Below are 16363 nucleotides of genomic sequence, written 5' to 3' on the forward strand. Positions count from 1 at the left end.
TGTAAAAGGTTTCATATGAAGACAACATGGAAGTGAAAATCAAAAGCAAAACAACTGCAAAAAGGCACAGAAAATTTTCCAGCTCATTTTACTAATGTTATGACCTACCAACATATTAGAAACTCTTGATAACAAACCCCAGATGTGCTCTGCTCTGTGTAGACTACATTCACTTGGGAAGTTATATGAACTACTGAAACATATATAAAACCCACAAAAGGACCTATAATCTAACTCAGACGTTCCAAATCTAAGGTCTGTGGAAAAAGGACTTCATGGAAGAAGTGGGTTGAAGAGACATTAGACCTTGGGTGAGCTCAGGATTCTGGGAGGGAGTCCCATGAGCAGAGGCAGCTCTGCTCTTAACTGACGGGTTTCTTGACAGTCTCCAACCTCTCCTAGATTCTCATTTGTTGCAAAATAAAGGAGGCTGGACCAACGTCATACCTAAGCTTAGTAAGTCCAGCTTTAATGTCAAAGAACATTTTCTGATATTCTAAATTTCTTTATTACGTAAGGGAGTTTTTTTTTTTTTTTTAAAGATTTACTTATTTGAGAGAGAGTGAGAGAGAGCGTGCATGTGTGTGTGAGTGAGCGAGCAAGGGGAGGGGCAGAGTGAGAGGATCTCAAGTAGACTCCCCGCTGAGCGTGGAACCCGGTGTGGAGCTCATTCCCATGACCCTGAGATCATGACCTGAGCCAAAATCAGGAGTCAGAAGCTTAACCGACTGAGCCACCCAGGTGCTCCATAAAAGTGAGTGTTCTTAATGAAGTAGAAAAGGAAAGTTGTGCAAAGTGCCCTGGATATGCCAAAGGTTGCTATCTAAGTGCTTCCCATCTGAGCCACCTCTCAAATGAGTCATCACTCATTCAATAACTCACTCATTTATTCATCTAAAAACAAATAATTGATGTGTCCACTATGTGTCAAGTATTAAGTATACAGTAGCTAACGTGAAGATAGTCATTGCCCTCATGGACTGTAAAGTCTAACAGAGTAGATGGGACATTAAATGAAGCAATATTTCATTACAGAGATATTTAAGGCCACAAAGGAATGGTAGATGGTATTACAACAATGATCTATGACGGAGATGTAAGCTCCACTGAAGAAAGGATTCCAAAAATATAATTAAGCTGAGACCCAAAGGAAAAGTAGGTATTAGGCAGGCAGAAGAAACAGTATGTATAATGACCTTGAAAAAGAGAGAAAAAGGCCAGTTGTGACTGACTCAAGGTGAGGAAGAGAGAGCTAAGGCAAAAAAAGTGTATAGTGCATGAAGGGTCATGTAGGCAGTATTATTAAGGGTTCTGACCTTTATCCTAATGGCAGTAGAACATAACCAAAAGGTTTAGAGGAGGACATTATGATTTTAAAAGGTCACTCTGGTTTTTATATAAAGAATGTAGTGGCGATTGGCTAAGCTGAACTGGGGAGACCAGTGGGGAACCTCCTCTAGATATCCAGGTGAGAGATGAGAGTGACTCACTCCAGTATCCTTGACAGCCTTCTGTGGTTGCTTCCGGTCCTTGTTCTCCCATACATCATCCTGATTTATTCTACACATTTACTGAGCACCACCCATGTGCCAAGCATTCCCATTCAGACCTCTGGGCACATGTGGCAGAATCAAAATCCTGGCAGCTCTGTAAGGAAGCACCATATGAGTCCTCCCATTGCTAGCCAGACCATGGCAAGAAGTTTGTTGATGTGTGGATTTATCAGCCGACTCCAACAAGTCACATATTCTTGGGGGACTCTAATTACAGTTATAGTGTGGGTCAGAAGCTTGTCTCCGCAGCCTGGGCTACCTTGTTCCTGTGACTTCAAAGAGTACAGGTTAAATAAGGAGGACCCCCTCCCTATAATAACTAAGTAGGATAAATGCAGTGTCCCCACTCCCTCCCCCACTGGGGTTATTGTTCAGTCCACCCTCTTAGTGCATGCTTGAAGGCTATACAGTACCCCTTCCTGTGTTCTAAATTTTACTGTGGTGATGGCTGCACAACTATGTAAATATGCTAAAAACTGTTGACCTGTACGCTTAAATTGGTGATCTGTATGGTATGTGAATAATATCTAAATAATGCTGTTACCAAAACAAAAACAAAAAGGCCACCTCCTTAAAGATGATGGCATTATGGATGAATGAAAGGACAGCAGAGACATAAAAGTGCCAAAGCTACAGAATCGACAGCTCCCACAGATGTTGCATATTGACATATCTTATTTTATATTCATAAGCAAACCAAAAAAGTCTCTAAGACTATGAGAAGAAATCAAATCTATAAAGGTTGTATCTTCTCTATAGACCACTCCATCTAAAAACTTAGCTAAAGAGCAGCAATAACAACAATAATAATAAATACATAAACATTTAAATTCTCAAAAGAGATGTCTTTTTTGAGAAAAGTTGGTTGGATACAAGAGGTAAAGGAAATACACTAGTGAAATTCTTCATGTAACCTCCCACAGTTTACCTAGGAAAGGTACAACCTGAGAGCACACCCCTCAAACAGTCCTAGAACTTCCATGGTTCCTGGCATTGCTGCTCTCCAGGAGGCCCTCTTTTACTCTCCATATGGGGCAAAAATGAAAGGGTTATGGGGCTGCAAACAGCAAGCAAATGGACTGTAAAATGCTATCTGTAGGGTTTGTTTGTTTGTTTTTAGTTGACTGATTGCACTATATCTGCATTCATAATGATGCAGACAACAAAGGAAGTTCCTTTGACCAGAATGGTAATAAAGGTTGATGCTATTTAAAATAGTCAAGGTCTTGGTTTAAAGGCAACTGTAGGCTAACATAAGAAGGAAGCAGAATAGGACTGGAGCATCTTGGAATCTGCAATAGTACGGGAAAGGGATTATGGGCACAGGAAGATATCTGCTCCTGACTTTTAGGACAGCAAGTTCTAAAACCTTAGTTATGAGACTATTGCTAAAAATCTAGAGGGGTTATTCAGGAAAGAAGGTTGTGCCTAGTGAGAAATTCTCTATAGACAATCAAGAACAGAGTGCCCAAGAAAGAGCATTACCTAAGGAGATACTGATGTGCTTATATATAATGGGGGCTCTCTGGAAAGCTCAAACTTACGCTTTCGGAGAAAAATAAATAAACTTTAAAAAGCATCTAAGAAAGGTGCAGTTAACAGAGGTTCAAAATGCCAGAGTCAAAAAAATAAGGTACTGTTGGCTACATTCAAATTAGGAAGGAAACAAGAGGACAGAGTAACAATTTGGGGGAAGGGAGTGTAATGTTCACAGAAGAACACTGAAAAAGGAGCAGCCTATCTCCAGACAGAAGCTGGCTTGTATCTCTCATAATGAAGAAAATGGTCTCCATATTGGGCAGGGCAAACAAGAGCATGAAGATGGAGCTGGGAGGCAGAGGAGAGGAGGACTGTGCCACTTTTAATGATTTCTAATTCTCTCCCTTAGATGGTTCTCACCTCAGGGCACTGCAGAATGGACAGGTCTCTTCTAGATACCATGCGGATGGAGGTGGCATTCTTTTGACCATGGCAACAGTCCCACTACGCATATGTACGGTGTGTTATGTTGTATATACCACCTCCTCTTCCAGGTTTCCCACGGGGCTATTACTACCACCTTCATCATACACTGAAGCTCAGCATTTAAGTGATCTACCCAAAGTCGTATAACCCACAGGGAACAGGACCAGATGTAGACCCAGCCGTGTGACCAGTCTGTCTGTTTACTACATCTTCAGCGAGCAACTGATAAAATTCAAGCTACATAATATTAACAACATCAGTATTAAGTGCATTTGTAGCAAGACGAATACTGTTAACCATCAAATGCTAGTTACTAAACATCTATCCAAAGGTCATACAGCTCTGGCTGTTCAATCCTCAAATCCCATTTATTCTTCAGACCATCCCCAGGAGGGAGTTACAGATGAGGACCCAAGGTTCCTGGCATTAATTAACTTACTTGGGGTCACCAGTGACTAGTGCAGCAGAGATTTAAAAGTACTGAAATCTATTCTAGCTCTAAACTCCATACTCTTTCCACTACAACTGGCTACTCCTCTAAATGTTATCAGGGACTAGTCTGCAAGATGGAAGGTACAGTTAACCCAAACGCAGCAGGCAGAAAATAGGCAATGGCTTTCTCGAGTCCTCAGAAGTCTGATGTTCCAAACCATTTTCATAAGCATGGCCTATGATCATACTCACAAAATCAAAGCCACCTCTCTCCTTTTTACCTAGGTCTAAGTCTTGTGGGAAGAAACACTGAGGGCCTGAGTATAGCAGGGGAAGGAGTAGGGGTGGGCAACAAAACAAACAGCATCTGAGTTTACTGTGATTTTAAAAGGTGCTCAAAGATTGCCATATTCCCTGGGGCAAGTGTACCTCCCTCCATTAAGGAATAGGCCAGGAGGCTGTTAGCCTGGGGGCAAAGGGAAGATAGAAGCATGGGGAAATGGAGCCTTCTCTATCATCCCTAGTACCACCTCCTGTCCAGTCACTAGTTCTGGCTTCAGAGAGGAACAAAGAAAGCACACAGATGAGAATCTAAGGCTCCTCAGGTTAAGTTTATGACCTGGGGTCAGCAGTGGTGAGTGCACAGCTGTCTAAATGTCTGGTGTCTAAAAATCTGGTATTTCAGACTCACAGAAGCACTGGCACAAGTAAGTCCACCGGCGCCAGCAGCAGTAAGGAAAACCCTGCAAGTATAACCATTCGTCAATTCGACAAAGGTTTATCGAGCACTTACTACCGTAGCTATACACCAAGCAATGGGTAAGCACCGGGAATGAAGCAGAGAAGGAGACAGACACCGTGCCTATCTCTGCGGAGCTTACGGTCTGTAGGGGGGTCCTTGAAAGCTAGGAATGGAGTTGAATCTTTATCACACCTCCGAGTCTCCATTAATTCAAAGAGTGTTTCAAAATTCTGAGAAAGAATTATTTTGTTTATTTTAATCAAAAAACAAACAAACCACCACTACTTACTTTTAAGGAGCCCAGTAATGTAGCAACTGTTTATTTTAGGCACTGGCTTTTGAAATTTGATCAGATATATGTCTTAATAAAAATATAACTTGCTGAATATTTAAAAATCCACCACCAACTGAAGCTTTCACCTTCTAAGAAATTTAAGTCAGCTACACAAAATTAGTCAAAGTCGACCATAGAGAGTATAGGTAAAACTTCATACTAGAACATATTTGGGGTGCCTGGCCAGTTAAGCGTCCAACTCTTCGTTTTGGCTCAGGTCTTGATCTCAGGGTCCTGAGACTGAGCCCTATGTTGGGCTTTGCGGTCAGTGCGGAGTCTGCTTAAGACTCTCTCTCTCTCACTCTCTTTCTTCAATAAATAAATCTTAAAAAAAAAAAAAAAAAAAAAGAACGTATTTCCTACTTTATTTATCCTAGTCCAATGTATGCCCCAAGAACATCCTTTGCTGGGAGTGTTAACAGCCACTGTATAATTGCAAAGGGAGGTGTTCAATACCTGATCTAGTCTCCTACTTGTTCTATTAATCCATTAATATAGGTCTCAGATTATCTCCTCCTACCACCTTCTATTTCCCCAAACTTCCAAAGAGTGGCAGAGCTGGGATTTCAGGGATTTAGACCTATGTCTGTCCACAAAACCGACTGAGCACACCAACTCCCTACAACTCTATCATGTGTCCCCTCTCTAGATCAAAGGGAGCAAATCAGAATGCCTCCAGTGGCCAGGCAGGCAACGCCCCGGAGCAGGAGGGCAGGAAGCGCATGCGCATGTGTGTTACGTATGAATAGGACGACAGGGAACTGGAGGGACTCAAAGAGACAGCAGTACTTCGGCTCCAGTGATTGCTATCATGTGTGATCTTGCAATTTTAAGAGAAATCAGAATTGCAAAATTTTATGTATATTCCTGAACATTAACATTAAATGTGAGTCCAAACTTCCTTGTTTTAAGAGCACCACAGGGGTCAAACAGGTCACCAGCTCGCAACCTTTGTTAATGCACTGTTGGCATCATCTTTTAAACAGCTCCAGTTGGGTAAGCTAAATTCTGCAGGGTTATTTTCATAAGTGTAACATCACCCTGGGGATGGGTGAGACAGAAGGTTCATTAACGCCTGAAATACTGTGGGTATGCTCTTTTTCAGGCAGCCTGGAGGGACTCATGGACTGATACCATGTAAGGCAGAGCTGCTCACTTATGATCACGAGGTGCTTCTCTCCCCATGGGGCCCAGAAAACAAACTTCATTTCTTTCCCACAGCAGCAATGATACCCCAAGCGGCTGCTCACCCGTTTGTCAATGTCATTGTGTTGGAGCTGCACAAAGCGGGCGCTGATGGCTGCAATGTAACTCTGCTGATTGGAGAACGCCACGCGGCCGGCACCTTTGGGGTACTTCAGCTCTGGGTCCGTATCGATGCCGGCATAGCAGACGCCACCGTACAAACGGTCCATGATCATTGCCAGTTCAACTGCAAGAAAACAAACACAATTCGGTATAAATGTTTAGAACGTACATTTGCCCAGGAGAAGGAAGAACTACTTAAAGATCATGCAGTATAATTAAGAAAAGGAAAACCCATGTTAGGTGTCATGAAGAGTGTCCACATCAGTCTTACAACTCAAGTAGGGGAGCTCCTCATATTTAAAAATAAAATGAAAAAAAAAATTAAGAATTTACACAACACATACACAAATTTACATAATCAGAACTTCAGCAACATTATAAAAGGAATGATCTATCAGCAGTCCTCCTGTTCTAATTTCTAACTGTTTAGTCCACTGGAGTGGGCCCTGGGTAGGCAAAGCATTTCAAACAATGCCCTAACAAGTTAATTATAAATAGCCCTATTTACTGACCTCTAAGACTGAAAGCAATTACTAAAGTCACACTGCTATATTAAGATTAAGCTACAGAAAGAATTAACTGCTCATTTTAACTAGAGGCAATATATTTATAACCTTAAGATAAATCTCTACAATGAAAAATATGTATTTTTTAGTATATTCTATCCCAACTGAGAAATCTCCACACTAGCCTCTCACACTGAATTCTAAATAATAATAATAATAATAATAATAATAATAGTAATGATAAAGCAGCAATGAACATTTATTGAGCACTTACAATGTACTAGGAAACACTAAGCTGCTATGAAGGCAGTAAAAACATACCCATCCTGCTCTGCTATAAATCCAGAGGTCTGGTCTGCACTCCTTGCCACATTTCTTCTAAGTAGACCCTTATATTGGTATATTTACAAAACACCTATACAGAAGGCATTTGGAAACTGGACCATTCCAAAGGTCTGATATCCTAGAATTATCCTCACCATAAAGGTGTCAAGGAGAGACATGTAGCAGTTACTTACCTGGATCCAAACTGCCTGAAGGTAATTGTTTACTTGATACCGGATGTCACTTCCTCCACGTATGACCATTTCTTTCAGGCTACTCATATGACTTAAGTCCAGAAGACTTAGCCCTACCCGTGGGGAATGACCCAAGAACCCACTTTCCTCAGACACCTACATACGGTATTTAGAAAGGAGAAGACAGGGTAGGTGGATGATGACCTGTGTCACGGCCAGTGTGCAAAGACCGTCACATCACATAACAGACCTCCATGGGAGAAGGACAGCAGCACAAGCCAGTGGGGCAGAGGAGGAACTTCGTAGCAGATACAAGAGTTGAAGGGCTGAACGGTATAAGAACCCCACCAGATTTCTATGGACAGAAGGAAAGCCAAGCATTACTGGTTCCTGTAGTATGAAGCTGCTGAGCCGGTAAGAAAAGCTATGTTGCTATGACAGAAAGGATGTCTTTCTACTTAACTTCTTCAAAATTTCTCTCCATACCAGACCGCGTAATATTGGTGATTGTTTTCTGAGTGCCTGTTTTTAAGAAGAATGATCTGCAACCAACAGATTCTGGAATTTTCAGAAGGTAAGAAAATAAGCTAGCAATAACTAAGCCCTAGAATAGGTACTTTTGAAGACAGAACAGCAGAAAGCTATCCCAATTATCCCATTATGATCAGAATTTCTCAGAATTTCTGAGTCATATCAACCAAAGAACATTGCTGATTACAGCCCAAGTGGACTCTGACTGCAGTCTTGGGGCAGGATCCAGGAATCACATTCATTCAAATTATGCAGTAAGAATCACGCACATACCCTGAATATCAGAGTTCAGTGGGTCCTCATACTTCAGCCCAACAACGTCTGATTGCTTGAGGACTTCCTCACATGGCTAATTGTATTCCAGTAACAGAGACCAAGACATTGAAGGTAGAAATAATTAAATGCAGTCATTAATGAATCTCCCTTATTCGTCAATGGACTTACTAAAATAAGCAACCTCAGGAACTGGAAATTAAACACCACTTTTCCAAAGACCAAGCTTCTCATGGAATGGAATAAGAGTAAACACTGTCAGCTTGGTGAACAGCCAGGAGAAGAATGCTGGCAAGGGGCTGAATGGCACTTGTCTTCCATCCTTAGAAAGGACACAGGAACGCATCTGATTTAGAAAGAAGGTATACCACCTGTAAGCTTGAAGCTCCAGCTAAGAAGGAGAGTTATTATAACCACAGAGTTACTAGAACCACAAGTTCTTCTACAGCATAGTGGTCTCCAAAGGGCTTTTAGGGATCCTTGGATGTCAGAAAAAGTGCCTTCCATAGAACAAACATTCTATTACTTTGTGAATCTAGCTGCTAGAAAATCATCTTCACATGCCAAACATTAGGTCATGACTGACGGTGCTGGCAATTAAGTATTTTTGATAGGAAGCAAACCCTCACTCATGTTTTTATGAAAGCTAATTATAAATAAATCATTTGCACTTAGAACCTTATATACAGTCATTTTCTTGGCCACCAAAAAGTCATTTAAGCTAATGAAATCTCACTCATGTGAAGAGCAATTTGTTGAGAAGCTAGAAGAAACCAAGGTGACTAAAGAGTTGTTTTGGGAAAGAGTATGAAGATTTCCCATCTCTCTTTCCACCCTAATCCATGTTTTAACTACAGAAGGTCTAATACTGTGATCACCCTTGAAGAAAAGTAAATAATAGTCAAACAACAGCTGTTTATATTTGGTCCTTTACTCAGTCAGCAAATCTTCACTAAAAGCACACTTCCTGCAGGCTAACCTCATGCTGGGCTCTAACACCAGAGTGATGTTATTTAAGTACTAAACAGAGTTTCTAATTATTGAGAAAAGTAGCCATGCTTGGTAAAAACAGCATTTAAAAAAAGAAAAAAGAGAGAGAGAGAGAGACTAATTCATCCACAACATAGGTGACTAACAAGAAACACAGAACAAGCCTTCCTTAAGTCCTAAAAATTTCTAATCTGAAACACTTTTGTATATAGAATATAAAAATTCACCAACAGATGTCAAAATATACAACTAGTTTTAGAGACTAGGTTTTAAAGGATTCTTTAAAGTGAATATCACCAGTTAATACAGGGAAGTCTCATACAGATTCCCTTCCTCTGATGTGGGTGAAGCTGAGCCATGAGGAGGGCTACCCACTTTGACTACCTGGGAGAAAGAGAGAAAAATAGAAGAAAGGCAGTAAGGATCTAGCAGAAGTCAACTAAAACCTTCATGGATTTATCTGTATCTTGTGATCTCAACCCTCCTCATGAAATGTGAGCCTTTGATCAAGGATGTGTCTTATTCAGAAAATGTAGTCAAACTACCAAGTAAGCCTCTGACAGTGAATCCTCATTCTAAACCATCCTCTGTCGAAGGCAGGGACAGCGCAGCTCCCAGGAGCAGGGCACACAGGTGGAGGCTGGGATTCAGACAGATGGAAGTGACAGCAGGCATAGCCAGAGTCCATGTGGACGTCAGGAGTTTTCAGACCACTTTTTATTTTTTCCTTCCTCCCCAGACAGTGTTCACAGGATCTGTCTGGTCACCACAGGGGTGGAAATGAGCAGGTATGGTAGCCACATCCAATGGCATTTTGTACTTTGGATGAGATGCTCTGTGCTCCTAAGACAACTCAAGTCTTCTCAGGAATGGTGACAGCAACACACTACTGACTCTAATCTACATACTGGCTCTTGTGATGAGCTTCACTGTGCCACCGCTGGAGAGGGAAACAAGAATAGTGCGGTTGTTGTGTGTAGCATATAGAAATCCATAAATTCCTCTGGGTTGTGGGCACTATGCCTCTGAAATTGAATCTAAACCCCAATTATGGATCCTTGGATTTGCTTCTGAATCTTCACAGAGATCTAAAAGGGATCTTAGCTCACCAGAGAGAAAATCATGATGACTCCCGCATCCTACCCTATACCAGGATCCTGTTCTTACCTGGGAGAAAGAGAGAAAAATAGAAGAAAGGCAGTAAGGATCTAGCAGAAGTCAACTAAAACCTTCATGGATTTATCTGTATCTTGTGATCTCAAGTAAAATCTAATTTATTATATCTAATTTAATTATGTTTCAAAGCCAGCCATAGGCAGTGTCTAAGTCTGAGACACTATGAGAACCAAATGGGGCAGAGCAGGAATGAGAACTCCCAAGGGAAATATCAACACGTTCATCTTTCCAAATTCTAAACTGTGAATCTAGAAGCCACATTTTCTTCCCCTTGGAAATAAGAACAAAGCAGACAGGAAAGAAGCATAAGGCACCTCAGGAGGATGAAGAGGTCTGGACTTCGGAAAGAAAGCACAATTCAACTAGAAGCTGGACTGTCTAGGTTTTCCACAATTGCCGAGTTGGTTCACAAGGCAGTTCACACATCTTAAATGGAGAAATGTGCTCATAAGGTTCCATTCTGCATCAAATGTTGGGAAGTTAAGAATATTTTCAAATAAATGTATGAACAACCAACTAAGAGAGACTGAATGTTTAACTTGATTAAATCCGACTGGTACCAAGTTGACTGTAAATACTGTTACTGAGACAACATCTCAGATCTCAGCTTGATAAAGAAGCTTCCTTCTTCTGTGCAAAGAACATCCATACTTGAAGTCTGGAAATCTGAGTTTAAATCTTGGCATTCTTACTTACTGTGGCCTTGGCCAATCACCCCCTTTGAACTCTACTTCCTTATCACTAAAAGGAAAAGTCTACCACTGACAACCTCACGAGGTTATCATGACGATTAAACATACATGAGAGCTCTGAACACGGCTCAGCACAGAGTGCTGCTCAAATGTTTAGTTTTGCCCACAGGGTGTTCTTCTCTCTACTCCTAAATCTTTGCTTAATATTAACTTGGCCTGGTTTCTGCTCCATAAGCACCAATTCATCCCAGTCTTACTTTGGCTTTATGCTAATGTTACTCAACCTGCCAACGATGTGGCAAAATTTGACATCAACTGTGGGTGAGCGTTAGCTTTTCAGGGGGAAAAAGAACACAAGCAAGTACTAGCATTAGAAAATACCCTAAAGACAATCCAGTTAATCAAGTCAGTGTGCCAGATCTGGAGTTTATCTGGGGCAACTCATACTGAACATGGGACTTGGTGAAAGAAAAAACTTCTACTACTGAGAAACCTGGTATGATTTCTGCCTGCTACCACTTTACAGAACAACAACAACAAAAGGATATGGTTAAGATACTCCTATTTCCTAAATCACAAATCAGGATGTGATTCTTAATACATATGAACTACCAGAATGTTTGTACAGAATGTCTGAAATAAATGCTCTTAGAAAAATTCAGGATGTTCTCTAAAGGTACACCACATGTCACTGAATATTTATCTCAAAAGTTTTTTTTATTGTTTTGTTTCCTCCCAGAAAAGCCATCCTCATAATAGAGGGGGAAAAAAAGGCAGACAAGGAAATTTTCAGGATCCATCACAGAATATTAGTAGGGGAAAAATAGACAGAAAAGAATTATCAGAGCAATAGGAAAGGCAGGAGACCCAAAGATGACGAGCAAATGTGGGCTCCAGGGACTTAGATAAGCAATCTCTCAAGATTGATCTGTTCTGCAGGACCCGGTTAGAAGAACTGTCAGAACGAAGTCATGAAGTGGAAGAACAGCTCACATGTCCCTAATTAGAGAGGAAGTCTGAGGGTTTTCCAAGCATGATTAAAGTTGGAAGTGGATGGGTCCCAAAGCTTGATCACTGAGGCAGTCCTCAGATTAGATACCTAAGCCTCTTGGGGTCAGAGTCTAAGCTGGGGTCAGAACACTCATGTTTATAAACTGGGGGAGCATACAGGAACCAGATGCTTCATTCTCCACCTTTTCCTGGTGGCCTCCTCATAATCCCTAAGCCTGGCACTCATTTCCTCTCAGAGCAAAGAGATGCATTCTAGAGAGGTCCTAATGCCACAGGGAAATACAATAGGGCTATTTCTGAACTGAAGACATGCTGTTTACATTACTTGAATGAAGAGTGGCAACATGCTGTTGTACTTTCAGGTGGTAGCAAGTAGAGAACCAGACAGACTACCCCTTTCCTGGTACTGACTCTCTGAAGAATATGTAAACTTTAGCCACATGATGGCATGGTGAGTCCACCTATAGCCTTTCCTAGGATGGGGGTGGGAAGAGGTGGTGAGTGGAAGGAGAACAAGACCTGAAGAACACCGAGAGACTCAAGGCAAACCACCCTTGACTTGGCACTGTCACTGACGAGCGATGGAAGGGAGGGACAAGAAACAATAGGAATGTGTATTATTTAACCCAGAGCAACCAACAATCAGGCAATCTAACTTTGGGTAAGCATCTAGATTTTCCATTGATATTTTCCCATTTTCAGGTATTTTTTAGGCCTATGATTTTTTTTTTCCAACCTGAATTTTAAAAAGGAAGGCTTGTCAAAAAGACTGGAAGGACCAACTTAAATTTAGCCAGGGCAATATTGCTTAAAACAGCTTGCCTTGTTTCTTTAGAAGGGTTCGTGTGTTTCTGTTTGGTAGGATAAGGACTATATTTAGAATAATTTATTAGTGATAATAGTCCCTGTCTAACAATGGGAAGATATCAAAGAGAAAAAGCCTCACAAGATTCAAAGGAATAATTCTTGAGTGGTAACATTTTAGTCACTGTAACATGTTAAAGGACAATTTTTGGCCTGGGGTGAGGTGAAAATCAATCTGGACACCTAAAAATCTCACCTGTTGAGTACTATTCAACCATGTCTAGTCCAGGATCACCCTACATACAGTGCCTTAGATAGTTTTAAGACTTTTCAGAATTCCACGACCACAATACCCTCTAGAAGTAATAAAAATTGCCCTAAAGTATTTAAAAACCAAATCTGAGAATCACTGTGTTGAAGAATATAATTTAGTATCCAATTACTTCTGAGTTAGCATTCTATTAATACATTTCTTGTTTTCTTCTCTTCTGAAATCTCTGACTCTGTAGATGATGACCTGTTTAACACGACAGTGGGATGTTCATTCAGTTTGGCGCGGACGTGTACTTGCCCTGTGCCAGTAACACGTGGATGCTCAATAAATGTTTATTGTTCAAGTGAACTGCATTGTATTCAATTCAAGACTGCCTAGCAGAGTCAAAATGAATTCCTTTAAAAGTAGTCTTCTATTCCAAGGCACACACCAGTCCACAAAGCTCAGTGTGTTGCAAAGAAACCCAATTCTATGCACATGGATAAAAGCTGCAGATGTTAATTCCTTTTGTTTAGATTACATGGATTCCAATCTGGAAGGCTTGGATAGAGAGTAAAATGCTAAGATGCTAATATAGATTGCTTAGCCATCTAGAAACTAGCTACACTTATGGGAGGTGTTGGCATGGGGGAACATTTTCACTAGACCAAGTGAATGTAGATTACTATCCACACAAATGTAAAACAAAACCATTTTAAAACAAAAAGCTTTAGCTCAGCTTAAAAAAAAAAGAGAGAGAGAACTTTGAGACTTATAAAAGGTATACTCTCTAGGTAGGGAACACAAAATCCCATTTCTGACTAGACAACTAAATATAATTCTTGTCTAATCCTAGGACTTGCAGCATCTTGTGCATAATAGTAAAAAGGGTGAATAATAAAAAAGGAATTTAGTTTCTAAACTTTTGTGTCTGTGACTTAAAAACAGACATAAAAAGTTAAAGCCAGTTCTGTTATTTTTAGAACTGTAGGACTTTTTCTTTCAGAATTTTTTTTTTTTCGGATCCCCATCTAGAAAAAAAAGGAGAGGGACTAGAATCTGAAAACTAATTTGTACTTGTAGTTCGCTGCAAAAAAAAAAAAAAAAAAAAAAACGAACTAGAATGCTAGCAATGAATGTCCATTCTTTTAGAATACATATGCGATTAAAAGACTATCAAAGGGGATTCTTCTCCCTCTCTCCTCCCAAACATAACACCAGTTAGAAAAAGACAGGAATATTCCATGCCCCCACACACATTTTTCTTTTTTTTTTTTTAAACACAAGCAGTTTAGAAACAAAGGGCTACATTTGCCCTCATCTCATAATGCTGTTCACGTTTGCGTTAGCCCTTCCCAGACCCTATTCTCTGACAGCAGATAAAAGGGAGGCATCTCTGCCGCGTGCCTTTCTTCCTCTCGGCACAGTTTTCCGTTAGAGTGAGAACAAGACCTAAAGATATTTGACTTTCTGAAAAACTGTAAAATTACAAACTTCATAATCACAATTAATGTGTTATAAAGTCCTTCAAAATGGAATTATGAATATATCTTTAGATAGGCCTACGGTTATCTTTTAGGAGTACACTGAAGTTGAGATTTGAACAAATACATTAGAAATGTTGACGCACATTCAGAACTAAGAAGTCATCAAAGTCAGAGACAATTAGCTGTAATTCTTTTTTATAATTCTTTTATAATTCTTTTTTTCACTACTTGATTTTAATGGTCTCTGCTTTTTCTTTTCTTCTTTAGGTAGAACTGAGTCTGCTTGCTTACAAATAACAGAGAGAACATTGCACTTTTGCAACTACAGGGCAATAGTAACCTTATTTTTTCATCTTACTTTTGAAAAATGAACTTAATTATTTTAAGCACTTTAAAAACTTCATTCTTACAAATAATTTTATCGTATTCTACTGGTAGAACACTGATCCGCAACTGATTAGATTTATCTTTGGATTTAAATATTGAAGTCACTGGGTCAGCATCACTTCAAATGCCCCAGTTAATTATGATTCTGCCCAATCTCAGCCCACAATTATTTCGTCATTGGAAAGGAACTTAAAAAAGAAAAAAATAGGGAAGCTTTTAAAAAGTCATAATAAAGACGTTCAAATACATTAGTCATTTTTCAAAGTGCATAAGAAAAACAGGAATCTGTTTCACTTGGGAAGAGTTCAGTTTGATTCCCAGCGACACAATTCCTAGCAGTGGTTTGGCTTGTCACTGGGGTACACAGCTGCGCTGGACAGATTTCTGATGGGGTGACTTCTTTTTCTGTCACACATAACAATGCTGACTAGCATGAGAATGCACACTGCCAAATGTATTGTTATTATTTTTAAAATATGTGTGGCTGAGAGCACTGAATAGAATTCATCCTTTCAAAATAACAGTTTAATGAAACTGACTCTTGTACCTAAGAAAATAAAGCATTTGGGGAGAAAATGTTTAATCCTGAAAGAGTTAGCTCAGTGAAACTTCTTTTTGGAGACTGTGTATAGCTGAGCAGAAATCTAGAAAATATTGAAGACTAAATACATTGGGGATTTTGTTGTTGGTGGTTTTGTTTGTTGTGGTGTTACTATTTCCACTCACCAGCTCGGAGGGGTCGTGGAACTCCCCCAACAAAGATAGTTTTTCTGGGGTCCAAAGGCTGAGAACCATCCATTACAAAGTCACTGTCACTTAGGTTCCATGGTCGAATTTGCACCTGAAAAAAAGTCGTTTACTTGGTCCTTACTTCATTTCCATCAACCCCGAATGAGAATAAGGTGACTAAAGACAAACCCACTGATTTGTGCATTTTACAACATACATAACCCAAACAAAATCCAGTTATTAATTTATGTAATCCGCATTAGGTGCCTTTCAACAGAACTCGGGGAATCTACTTACAGGTACTCTACTCAACACTCTGAGACATATACCATGAAACCTTCAGAAACCACCTGTGGTTTTGAAAAAAGGCAGTCTTTTAGAGACAGACTCGGGGTTTTGAATCAGATCCATTTTAACACATGATAGACGGTTTATAACCTGTCACGATTCAGCACTTAGCTTTTTAAGAGCTCACCTAAAGAAGAAACAGGAACATTAGGAATATTTTCTAAAAATTATCTATATATCTGGCTTTTAAGTTTTTATCAACCCCTAAAATTGAAACATTTATCTTTCAGAAATATGGTTTAACACAGATCAACACTCATCAGGTTAGCATGGAATTACCAGCTATATCAAAACTGAAGCACATAGCATTATCTATTTTTGATT

The 16363-nt window shown here is 40.0% G+C and overlaps 1 protein-coding gene across 7 annotated transcripts in view; it reads right to left on the minus strand.

Annotated features, from left to right (window-relative positions):
• Window positions 1–16363, minus strand: part of CPEB3 (cytoplasmic polyadenylation element binding protein 3) — a 185741-nt gene that overhangs the window by 17845 nt on the left and 151533 nt on the right. For all 7 annotated transcript variants that reach the window (XM_032432500.1, XM_032432501.1, XM_032432504.1 and 4 more), the window contains 2 exons: window positions 15689–15803; window positions 6277–6458 (listed from right to left, as the gene is read on the minus strand). In XM_032432500.1, the coding sequence (XP_032288391.1) occupies window positions 6277–6458; window positions 15689–15803 (297 nt within the window). The remainder of the gene's footprint in view (window positions 1–6276; window positions 6459–15688; window positions 15804–16363) is intronic.

The sequence above is a fragment of the Phoca vitulina genome, unplaced genomic scaffold (assembly GCF_004348235.1).
Source record: "Phoca vitulina isolate PV1807 unplaced genomic scaffold, GSC_HSeal_1.0 scaffold48, whole genome shotgun sequence".
Lineage (NCBI taxonomy): Eukaryota > Metazoa > Chordata > Mammalia > Carnivora > Phocidae > Phoca > Phoca vitulina.